General features: G+C 42.1%; 1 protein-coding gene across 1 annotated transcript in view; it reads right to left on the reverse strand.

The window, feature by feature from the left end:
• MLIP (muscular LMNA interacting protein) overlaps positions 1 to 4,915 on the reverse strand; it is a 120,732-nt gene extending 115,817 nt beyond the window's left edge. Inside the window, exon 1 of the mRNA XM_009288546.2 lies at positions 4,714 to 4,915. Within this exon, the coding sequence (XP_009286821.1) occupies positions 4,714 to 4,776 (63 nt within the window). The 5' untranslated portion in view covers positions 4,777 to 4,915. The remainder of the gene's footprint in view (positions 1 to 4,713) is intronic.
• Between the last annotated feature and the right edge of the window lie 8,276 nt (positions 4,916 to 13,191).

Genomic DNA, 13,191 nt, shown 5'->3' on the forward strand with positions numbered 1-13,191 from the left:
AGTGTATGTTGCGGATCCACCAATCTATCTCCCACTCACACTCCCGGATACTCCTCAACCTTTCCACTTCCTCCTTCAGCTCTGCCAACAGGCTGAGCAGATCATCCACCTGGTCACACTGCACACAGGTGGTGTCTCTGCCGCCCTCTGGTACAAGTGACAGGCTCAGGCACTCCCTGCAGCCAGAGACCTGGACAGCTGTACGCTTGCGTGTGAGCTCCGTCTGAGTCGCCACATTCCTTCTGGCGACGGCTTTCGGCTGAGTGGAAACCATAGCTGGTCCTCTTCTGGGAAGGCGACGACTACTAGTTGAGTTGGCCTCTAGAGCCAACTCTATGCCAATGTCATAGAACATACAATGTCATAGAACTATGACATTGTAGAAATAACTGAGATGTGGTGGGATAGCTCACACAGCTGTAGTGCTGTAATGGATGGATATGCCAATGTCATAGAACATACAATGTCATAGAACTATGACATTGTAGAAATAACTGAGATGTGGTGGGATAGCTCACACAGCTGTAGTGCTGTAATGGATGGACACAGGCTTTTCAGAAAGACAGGGAAGATAAGGAGGAGAGGATCTCTGTGTGAAGCAGCAGCTCAAATGTGGGGAGCTCTTGTACAGGTTGGACAAGAGGGCTGGGTGACCACTTGTGGGTCAGGATCAGAGGAGAGGTCAGTGAGGGTGACATCACAGTGGGACTGTGCTACAGACAGCACAACGGGGATGAAGAAGTGGGCAACACTCCTCACAACCTCTTCTTTAAACAACTCAAGGAAGTATCTGGATCGCAGACCCTGTTTTCTACAGGAGACTTTAGCTTCCCTGACACCTGCTGGAGAACAAAACGACAGGACGCAAGCAATCCAGAGGATTTCTGGAGGATGTCGAGGATAGCTTCTTGATACAGGCACCGGACAGGCCAACCACTGTCATGCACAGCTGGATCTGTTATTCAGAAATGAGGAAGAAGTGGCTAAGGATGTGATACTCAGTGGCAGGCTTGGCTGTAGCAACTGTGAAATAGTGAAGCTGAAGATCTTGTGGAGGACTGAGGAAGGCAAGTACCAGAGCACAGACCCTGGGCTTTAGGAGAGCTGACTTCAGCTTATCCAGGAGCTGGTAAGTGGGATCCCATGAGAGGCAGCTTGGAAACACAAGGAGCTTGGAAAAGCCATCATGTCTGTGAAAACAACCTCTTAACACGTGCAAGACTGTCCATGCTGATATTCAGGAAGACAAGCAGACTTATCAGGACACCAGCATGGCTAAACAGGGAGTTGGTAACTGAGCTGCAGTACAAAAAGGCAGCACAGGAGGTGAAAACAGGTACGAATAAGGCTGGGGTGACTCAGTGATGTCTCTGCCTCAACCTTCACCAACAAGGTCTCCCAGACATCTGTGCTTAGCAGCAGGGGTCAGGGGGGAGAGCAACCAGCAGTGGATAAGGATCAAGGCAGGGATGGCTTGAGTTAACTCAACCCATACGTGGCTGTGCAAAGAAGGTGGTTGGGAACAGCACTTAGATTTAACAAAGGGTAATCATACCTGACCAACTTGATTGCCTTCTATGATAAAGTGACTGGATTTTGTGAACAAGGGGAGAGCAGTGGATTTACCCTGACTTGCCTCCAACACTGTCTCCCACAATATTCTCATATCCATGCTAGGACGTGACAGCGTGGGTGGTGGACAAGTAGATGGCTAAAAAGCTGGTTGGACAACCGGGCTCAGATGTTCGTGGTTAATGCTTTGTACTCTTCTTGGAGGACAGTAACAAGTGGAGTGCTGCAGGGCTCTGTCCTGAGACCTGTCCTGTTTAACATCTTCATCAATGACCCAGAGGAGGTGATGCAGGGCACTCACCAGGTTTGCAGATAAAAAACTGGGGCGAAGAGTCCTGCCTGAGGGCAGGGCTGCCATTCAGAGGGGTCATGGCAGGCTGAAGGAATATGAAGAATATGAAGAAGCATTATGGACCTGGGAAGGGAAGGCCCTTGTCAGCTATCGAGGTTGGGGCCTGACTGCCTGGGGAACAGCTCTGCTGAGGAGACACTAGGGGTCCTGGTGTGCAGCAAGTTGAGCCTGAGCCAGCAGTGGGCCCTGGCAGCCGGGATGGCCAACAGCATCCTGGGCTGTGCTAACAGAAGTACAACCAGTAGAGTAAGGGAAGAAATTATCCTCCTCTACTCAGCACTCACTAGATTACATCTAGAATAGGGCATCCAGTTTTAGGTCCTCCAATAGAAGACTTTGAAAGATTGAAGCAAGTTCAGTGGAGACCACCAAGATGGTCAGGGCTGGAGCACTTGCTCTGTGAGGAGAGGCTGAGGGAGCTGGGCTTGTTCAGCCTGGAGAAGAGATGGCTCCAGGGGGACCTAACAGCAGCCCCAGTCCCTGTGGGAGGTTATCAAGGAGTTGGAGCCAGGGTTTTTTACAGCAATGCATGGCAGGAGGAAAGAGAAATGCATGAAAATTGAAACAAGAGAGATTTTGACTTGGTAAGAGGAGAAACCCTTTTCCTCATGAGGACAGCCCAGCAGCGGAGGAGGTTGCCCAGAGGTTGTGCAGTCTCCATCCTTGGAGGTTTTCAAGACCCAACTGGATAAAGCCCTGAGAAGCCTGGTCTGACCCCACAGTCTTTTTAAGCAGGAGGTTGGGCTAGAGACCTCCTGATCTTCCTTTGCACCCAAGTTATCCTATGCTCCTATGAAATATACATAAGAAAATATAGTATCATCCAGTTATACATATATAAAGTATCATCCAGTTTATAGGATATAATATTGAAAATGGATGCCTCATGGCACCTATAATATGAAATAGTTTATGTATTTGCTATACTGAAGTTAAATATGTGAACAGACATCAACAGTAACATGTAAAAATAGTATCTGTACCACAGATTGACACTGCTCCCATGCAGTGTTTTAATATTGACCTGACCTGCATGTAACAAAGAGAAAAGGGCAGAATCAACAAAAGCCCAGGAGGTACAAAACCAGAGAAAAAATGTGGGGGCGAAGTGAAATCCATCTAGCAATCAGAAAGAAAGGCATTAGGACTAAACAGGCAAAGAGAGAGAGAGGTGGGACAGAGAGGAGGTTAGGGCTCAGCTGGAAGGGGACAGGGAAAGGGGCGGGAGGACTGGCACGGGGCCAGGGCATTCCTCTGCTGTCAGCAGAGCGACCTGAAACCCGCTGAGCCAGGGCCTCCTCCATCCCCCTCGCTGAGCACCCGCAGGGATGTGACCTGCCGCTGCTAGCAGCTCGATGTGTTAGGAGGATTCAGCTTTGAAACTACTGAACAGCAGGTGACCTGGCATGGGCGTTAACGTGGCTCCCATCAGTGGGGTCCCTGTTTGCTCCAGTTTGCCATTCTTGAAATTAGTAAATGATGCACATAGAGAAAGTCACCAGAAGATCATTAGGGTTCCAAACGAAGTGCTCTGCATTTTGGAAAAGCCTCACTTAAGGTTGCCTGCTCAATTCTTTGTGCATCAGGATGCAGCCCGCAATTAGATAATCATACTGTCTGATTACATTGTTATATATTTTCTCCACACATGAGCTAGAACAAAATTTCAAAGGTTTCCTTTGAAAGGTTTCCTGAAGCTTTTGTGGATTTTACAATTGTTTTTAATTTTGAAGAGTTTTCCTTATATGTTATACATCAACCACAAATTCAAAATAAGGTCACTGTCTAAAGAATTAATTCATTAATGACAAAATGAACAAGTAAGACATTAGGTAATATTCATATTATAACTTCATGCTGAAGCTTTAGCAATGCTTTTTCGGATACTACTCTTTAGATAAATACTACTTTTTGTAAAAAAAGAAAAGGTACTTTAAGGCCAGGTGATTACTTTGTTTCAGCACTTCCCGTATTTCCTACCCAATGCACCTTGCCTCGGTGAAGTTGTATTTAAAACTATTAACTAACACACAAGCTTGCCAAGTCTCACTTAATTGAGACTAGTTGAGGCAAACGTTGTGATAAACAAGAGTAAACTCTGGCCCACCATGAAACCAAACGAATGCAACACCACCACTATTTAAGATAAGTGCTAAAAAATTCAGCACTAATTTGTTTCTTAACAAAAGTGATGGCCATATTTCTTCACAGCTTTGCAAAGCCAAGAATAAACTGCCCTTTTTGTGATATCAAGAAAATAACCTTGTTAATGCAAGGCAAGTAATAAATTCTATTTCAAGGCTACACTAATTAGGAATAAGCTGTGTTTTGACTGTTTTCACTTTCTTTTAATAATTTGGTTTGGTCACACCTCTTTTCAGGAAGCTCCAGACACACTCCAGACACAGGCAAACAATTTCTTCTGCCGTTTACTGATCTAAAGTTATGGAAAATAATGTGCAAAGACATGAAATAGACCCTCAAGAAAAATCCAAGAAAACCACAGACTATTAGTTATCAGTCTGGGTTATGATAACAAACCGATGTCGAACTAGATTTCAGTCTTTGCACTTCACATGCACACAAAATGCATTCACAAATTTCCGTAATTTCCACAGAAATGTACCGTCATAATTAATTTAACATACATGAATGAAGTTTTAATCTTCAAGGTCAGCGGTTAAAGGAAGCTGGGAAATACTCCTATAAAGTACAAGAAATCATTTGCCTTTCCTTTTTATCATTAAACTAAAAAAAAAATAAAATCAACATTTCTCAACATATCTTACCGTTTGCTTTTCCTCTAAAGCTTCTCTTCCTGAGACTTTTCTTTCATGTTTTCCTAACTCCATTTCCCAGGGGACAAAAAAAAAACCACCCTAATATCCTGAGCAGAAGTGATTTAACCTGACTACATGTTAGTTATCCCTGTACTTTTGGAGTAGAGAGAGAGAAGTATCAGGCAGCGCTGTGGTGATTTCTGGTCAGCGCGTGTTTCCATTTATAGCCGTCGAAAATCCACAAATAGAAGCGTGGAGAGAAGGCAGGCAGCTGCCTCTGATAACAATAAACGTTGGTTTGGCATCACAGCAAATTGTTCAGGAGGGATTTTGGTTACCAGCCCCATTCGCTCCCCCCTCGCCCCCTCTACCCCAAAGGCTCATACTGAAAAAGTCCATGAAAATGAATAGCTATGTCTCAGTAGCACTAACTTGTGTTCACGGAGATTATTAAGCAAGTAAAACAACAAATATGATTAGCTGGCACCACATGTTGTCATGTAGAGACAGAGAGTATACAGAACAATATTTTTAAATGGTGCTTTAGCATGACTCATGATCTTTCCCTGTTGAGTGTTTGGGACTGAGCTACCCTCATGTGTGCTCATACAGAGTGTACTCTCCTTTTCTAGTATCAGAACATGACATCTTCTTGGATTTTTGAAATGCAGAAAGAATTGCAAAACTTTCAGCAGGCACTATGAGCACCCCAAAATACAAGAAATGACCAATGAGCATCTAAAATGGAGCTAATACCCACAGAGACGGTGGTTGTGGAGTCTGTTAGTTGACTGTAGAAGAATAACCTGGCTCTGGTTCACAACGATAAAGTCAGGCGGCCAATATTAGAAACTGCAGCACGGGGGGAACCTCTCGGCGGCTCTGCTGCGGGTGCCAAGGTTTGTAACACACCCTCTGGTTGCCACATCAACTGGGCTCATGTTGTCTCGGGGGCAATTCACACGCAAAGCTGGTTCTGCATGTACCAACAAGGGAAGGGGAAGTGCAACAACACAGAATCACACAGAAAATGGTTGCTGCGAAAATATGCTCTCTGGTCAATCTGTGGTTCATTAAGAAAAGCATAGCCCTTTGTAAAGCTGGCAGTTTAAGCATCTCACTACATCCCTAGTAAAGAAAACACACATCCGTTCCCTCTCTTCCTCTCAACACATTGGTAAAAGACGACTCTTCTAAAATAAATAGATGATAGATAGATAGATAGATAGATAGATATAGATATAGATATAGATATAGATATAGATATAGATATAGATATAGATAACACATTGGTAAAAGACGACTCTTCTAAAATAAATAGATGATAGATAGATAGATAGATAGATAGATAGATAGATAGATAGATAGATAGATAGATAGATAGATAGATAGATAGATAGATAGATAGATAGATAGATAGATAGATAGATAGATAGATAGATAGATAGATAGATAGATAGATAGATAGATAACTATAAAAACCACTTCCATCTATCATTTTTCAATTATCTTTGTGGAAATGACAACCAAAACTAGGCACACTCCTTTCTACTCTGCTTGTTTCTTGATAAATGCTATACTCACGTAATCTTTAGAGCCTCAGGTAGGAAGAAAAGGCAGTGAAACAAGTCATCACACAGCAGTCTATACAGTTTACATATGAAAAGTTGACAAAAAAACCAACTTAGAGTGGTTCCTGTTCTAAAATATCCTTCAGAACAAAGAAAAAGTTACTCCAGTGACAATTATATTTCTTTAGTCTCTCTCTTACCTTCGTTTTCAGAAGTGTAAGGCAGCCAGCAGACAAGTGAGTGTGGCAAGGCCAACACAAAGAATGAGTTAAATCTGCAAGGGCTGTCGTAGTAGAGGGAATAAATATGAGCTTGATGTCAAAAGAATAAAAATACACCTCACTGCATCTCCTGGAAATGCTGGGATAAAAGGAACAAAAGTAAGTAAGTGACATAATACCCAGAGGAAAGCTACAGTTCTTTCCTGCTCTTCAGCAGGAAGGCAAACCATATTAAAAAGTTCGTATCTCCAAAATCTTTTCTGTGAGGCTGAAACTTATCCCTGTGGCGAAGGACTTGCATAATGCCTTTGTACCACTTAACGTCCTCAAAGGAGGTCTTCAGTGGGATGCAAACAGCAGCTTATATTACACTGCTGCTTACATTACCGACCATTCCTGAGGCGCAGGTGAAAAAACTGAAGTGCCTCCACTCCTGCTAACCTGTCCATTTGCAACAGTTTTAAATCACGGGCAAGGACCAGAGCATCTCAGGTGGGCATGTTCAGCTGTGTGTGCTCAGTGCGCTCCCCAGCCCTGTCCCACCAGTGGCTGGGATAGCCCAGCGGTCAGCAGGCTCCCAAACGGCAGCTCCCAGGGGAGTCGCTCCTTCCTCACGCTGGGGAATGGATACCTGTCGTGGTTTAACCCCAGCTGGCAACTAGGCACCACCCCAGCTGCTTGCTCACTCCCCCCCGGTGGGATGGGAGAGCGAATTGGAAGAGTAAAAGTGAGAAAACTCATGGGTTGAGATAAAGACAGTTTAATAGGTAAAGTAAAAGCTGCGCACGCAAGCAAAGCAACACAAGGAATTAATTCACTACTTCCCATGGGCAGGCAGGTGTTCAGCCATCTCCAGGAAAGCAGGGCTCCATCACGTGTAACGGTTACTTGGGAAGAAAAAACACCATAACTCAAAACATCCCCCCCTTCCTTCTTCTTCCCCCAGTTTATAAGCTGAGAGTAAAGTCATATGGTACGGAATAAGGGGTGGAGAATATGCTGGTTTCGTCTGGGATAGAGTTAATTTTCTTCATAGTAGCTAGTATGGGGCTATGTTTTGGATTTGTGCTTGAAACAGTGTTGATGATAACACAGGGATGTTTTGGTTATTGCTGAGCAGCGCTTACAGAGAGTCAAGGCCTTTTCTGCTCCTCACACCACCCCACCAGCGAGTAGGCTGGGGGGGCACAAGAAGTTGGGAAGGGGACACGGCTGGGACAGCTGACCCCAACTGACCAAAGGGATATTCCATACCACAGCGTAGAAAGGCTGACATTGCCTCGTTATCTACCACACCTTGCTCAGCATGACATTTCAACACTAAACCTGATGAACGACCATGATCCTAACCATATAAGAATTTGGTTTTATATAATTATGGGAGTACATTTCTCACTCCTACATAGAAATAATGGTTATTTTACTCCAAGGACTTTCTAAAACACTGTCAGTAACCATATATTTCCTGTTTTACTTTGCAGGGGAAAACATAGTAAACAGGTGCTAAGTAAAAAGCATGTTCTAGACATTGCCTAAATTACTGTGCTATTTTCAATTACTTCTTTGTATTACAGTCACTAGTCTCTTGACACCTGTTTTTCTTCTCAGAGCAGAACCTAACAAGAGACCAAGGTATGAAGTTGATGGGGGGGGGGAGGGGTATTTCTTTTTTTTGTAAGAAGCAAGCGCTGAATATCCAGAATACTAGTATTGTGTAAATAAACCACTTAAGCAGATGTATTTTCTGTGCTCACTTGATCTGCTGTTCTTGGAGAAGGAAACAAGTGACTATCATAAAGTTTGTGTGTCACTCTCAGCTGTGTTTTCACTCATGTGGCTACTGCAATTCTTTTACTTTGCACATTTTCATTTTCAGCCTGACACAGCTGTAGCCCAGGGCTGCCAGCCAATAACTGTATCACACGTGACAGATCTGCACCGCTTCTTTCTTAAGCTGGTAGCTTTTATTTGCTCAGCATCAAACACACCATAAGCATTCAACAGTCAGAAGTATTAATTCTGACCCTAATGTGCTCAATCATAATATACTCAGCTGAAAGCCACCTATGTAAGTCACATATACCAGTTAAAAAAACTGACTAATACAGAAATCACGTCCACAGTGATTTTTAGAGGTCTGACTTGGAGAGACAGTTTCTGTCACACACTTAAAACAAGTCAAAAAGTTAAAAGAAAAAAAACAAACACAAAACTCAGTAGGCTCCCTCACTACTTGTGGCCATGAGTTAAGCTCTCCAGATTATTTCTGGTGCCCACCCTTCTGTCAGCCCCAGCACGCCATGCCAGCAAGTATCCCTACGTTACTCCAGCATGTCCACCCAAGGTCACACACACATGCCTGGAAACGTCAGGACCTCTGCAGCATTTCTAGCTGGTATGTCATGGCATGTTCCTTGCAGAAACGAAAAGCACGCCGGAGCCACCGGGGCTGTATACGGAGCAGGCTTACCTTCCAAGCTGAGGGAGCCGAGGGCGGGAAGCTGATCCTTAGGAGAGGTGGGTCCACATTCCTGCCACGGCACCCGGCAGCTGCTGCTGTCGCTCCCTGGTCCACCCCACTGGCTCTGCAAGCGCTCAGGGAGCAGGAGGTAGCAGGCGTGGAAAAAGAAGGCAACATCACAGGCACCGCAACTCTCTGCTTTGCATGTAAGGAAGCAGAGCCCTACATGTCATGTATAGGGAGCAGGAGACTGACAAATTTTCTCCAAGGGGGCAAGTCTGAATATGTTTGAGGATAAAAACAAGGAAGGTTATTTCAACATTACAATAAATTGATCCTGAGAGCTCTGAGCCTTCTCTGACGTGGCAGTCCACGGAAGCTGTAAGTGCTTTCTTCTCTTCATGGGTCTTTTAAGTCAATTGTGTTAAAGTAGACTATCCTTGTGCTGGCAAGGTCCTGCATCTGCTGTCCTCCAGGAGTACAGACAGCAGTGGAACAACTGACCTCTTTTCTGTTGGATATCCATTGTTTCAGCTAAATACACATAATGTCCCTGAATATTACTGCTATATCCCAGCAAACCAAATTATTCCAGGCTGTAAAATATATTTCAGTAGATGCATGACAAAAATAAATCTTCCCTCCCATATTCAGTGGTACTGTTTGCCTTGCCTTTGTCCACAATGATGGACGTGGCAATGATGAGACGTGGCTAACAAAATACATTAGGAAAGCATTAAGTACCTTCTTAGCTATCTTTTAACTGATGTGGCAGCTGGGAACGAGGAGAAGGCAGTTCCCCACAGAAAATGAGCAACTGCTCCATAGTCTGGCAGCGGGAGTTTTCTCGGCACCTCCCAGGTCAGCAGGAAGCGAAAGCGCAGGATATGAGCTGTCATTAACAGACCAACTCCCATCGCGCCTTTTCCACCTTCTGTCTCTGCCCACTCTTATCAAACACCAAACCTCAAAAGAGACATTACTCAGTGCTGATAAGGACACCAGCATCTGACCTCCACCTCTGCCTCTCTTTTGCAGAACAAAAGTGAAACATAATCACCTGCCCCAGCATTTTTTTGCTTAAGCGAAGCCTGAATAAATGTGTAGCAGAGGCTTTGATTGATATGTTTTGTAGAGTTGCATGTCTATTTACGAAACTACTTGGGTTCATTTGTCAACATGTGTTCAATTTTTTCCATAGAGAGTGTTACCACTGTAAGTTTATACCCACAGCAAAATTCTCTATGCTGCAATATGAAATTTGCCTTGAAAACAAATTCAGTTGAAAAGGACAGATAAAGATCCAAGTGTTTAAAAGTTATCTGAATGCTGACAGCATTTGGTTAAGAGCACGTAATTTTGATAGCAAACGTTTCGACTTCCAAGACCTAATGAAGACTCTAAAACACACACCTGTGCATGAGGAGGAAAAAGAATGAAAATACAGAGTTCTCAACAGAACACCTACTTTATTTCACTAACTCTCAACTACAACTTATTCTGCAGCCCAGGGCTGGTTTATAACAGCAGAATGAGTTTACTTTTTCTGCAGTCTAGTAAGACATAATAAAGCAATAATGAACCGTACTTTACTAGCTGGATTGCCGAAGCGTTTATGGGTTCTGAGCTTGATGATATTTTTGCAATATGCATTGATCAAATGTTAAGTAATGGTGGAAAAACCCTGTTTATTTTTGAGGAAGAAAAGGGATGGGAAGCAAATATTTTTAAATATAATTTCATTTATCAACATCATTTAAGCTAATTCAAATTGTAATGTTTATGCACATAATACAGTCTTTATTATTAAAGCCATAGCAGATTCTAAAGTAATGTTCATTTTGCAAATGAATGAAAATTAGTTTAATATTACTATTCCCGATAAACTATCTTCAATTAAAATGCTGATGTACAAGATAATGAAAAAGCCACAGTGGATGCAGTTGAGAGTCAAGAGAAATCTTGATATCACAGTGTTATTGCAAACCTATTTTTTCAAAATAAAATATCCCTTTTATCGGTAGGAGATATTGTTCTAACTCTGTGACAGCCATACTCTCCTGGGAACTAGGATGCTACCAGCATTCATTCAAGTCATATATGAATGATCACCTGAGACATCTTTCAGAATGTGAATAAAAGATGAGGATTTACCAGGTCACTGAGTTGTGCTATATTATATTTACAGGAAAAGAAACTGTATACACATCGTAAAAACCATCAATGCACACTTTATGCTCATAGAATCATAGAATCATTAATGTTGGAAAAAACCTCACGGCATCCTGGTCTAGCAGGGCCAGACCCCCCCTCTGAGTTAAGGCAGCACCGTGGAACCCCAAATAAGGATCAATCCCAAAAGGTTCTTCTTAAGCACCTCAAAATACATTAGACACCTGAATAGCAGTGAACTAAAGGATTGAACACTGCTGTACAAGAACATTTGCTCTTAAATGCTTACCTCATATACACACACACACACACACATATATATATACACATGAAATACTGGCATATCGCAGTAAGGCAAATTTAAGGTGTTCAGCTTATATGCAAGTCAGGAGAAGAGATAAAAAAGTCTCAGACAGTTCCTTGAGCGTACGAAATTGCTTCTCAGTTCACTCTCAGGTGCATAATTGCGTAAGATGCCTCCTGCATTTAGATCTAATAAAATGTAACTTACGGGCCCTGTTCAAATCTGATATACATTTGCATTACTGAGAAACTATTCTTTATTACACTAAAATGAGATACAGAATTCCAATGGAAATAACATTCCTCTGCGGGGAAAAAAAACAACACTATTTAAAAGACAGAAAAGGATTTTTTTATTCTCATAGAAAACAACATTAAAAGGGACAATTCAAAGGAACCTGGGGGTGACAAAAGGGTGAGCTATATAGACAAAACATGGACACGATTTAAAAAAAAACCCAAACTATACAATTGTTTTCAGTGTGTTTCCAAATGGGTAAAGTACCTTCTGAATAAAAATCATCTGCTCTTTTCACCATTGCATTTAGGTGCTGTAGGATGCCCTGACAAGTGGCTATTGAAACACGTGGTGACACTCACATAACCTCACCCAGCACATTTTGTTTCAAGTGTGCAAGTTCTGGCTGAAGGGAAGTTCAAGGCAAAGAAATACAAACACCGGTTCTGCTCCCCCAGCTCAAATCCATCCTCCATGTAATGGTTTTCACTACAAGTAAGGCATAGCGGTTCAAGTACTACATTAAAGGTAATCAAACAATGGGAAAGAAAACCACCCGTGAACTGTTTCCAGAAAAGTACTTTATTAGGGAGGATAAAAAGCACTGTTCAGACAGTCCGAATAGGCATGGTCCTCTGCGCTGTCGGGCTCCTCGGGCTCAAAGTCATCCGGGTCTGGGGGCAACTGGTCGGTATCTTCATCGGAAGTGGAAGGGCGCGTGAGGATTATCCGAGGTATCTTCAGCAAGATGCGAAAGATTGCAGAGAAAAGAGTCAGATTAAGAGCAGGGAGGTGTTTAAAGGGGATATTTTAAAGGTACAAGGGAAGCAGGTGATGAGAAAAACATGCGAGAGTTGTAACACCGCAGGGCTTCCTGACAGGCAAACTGTTCTATGCCAAAAATTGCATTGACAGTTAAAGCAAAATTGAGATAAATTGCCTTTTCCTCTCATTAGCTAATTTTAAAAAAAAAAACTTCCATAGGAAAAAAGAAAAAAAAAGATAAAAAGATCTTTAAAAAATAAAGACAAGTAAATATGAAAAATATACATCTACTTTTATTTAACTTCATTATTCATTAAATTCATGCACCTGAAAGCAATAAAGGATTAACAAAGGACCATAAAACATATAAATTATTGATCTTTGAAAAACTGCATATGTTGGATTTTTTACTGACAAAATGTATTTAATAAATAAGTAATTAATAAATATGCATACATGGATTTGATTCATGTTAATTTTTTGGCCAAGAACTTTGTATCCTTTAAGAACTATATTGTAATGTTTTAAAATTCATTTAAATGCTGTAACTGAGAAAAGAGAAGAACATCAGGTTCTTTATGTTTAGCCAAATAATGTATCAGTAATGGTTTGTATCAATGAATGGATTATTACAAATTTAACTCTGATGCACAAAGTCATCCTACTTTTCACTAATTTTCAAAAAAGGTTTAACATGTAATGAAAACAGATATAACAGTAAGTCGATATATCTAATGAGCAGGCAATATAATAATG

The sequence above is a fragment of the Aptenodytes forsteri genome, unplaced genomic scaffold (assembly GCF_000699145.1).
Source record: "Aptenodytes forsteri isolate BGI_AS27 unplaced genomic scaffold, ASM69914v1 Scaffold100, whole genome shotgun sequence".
NCBI lineage: Eukaryota > Metazoa > Chordata > Aves > Sphenisciformes > Spheniscidae > Aptenodytes > Aptenodytes forsteri.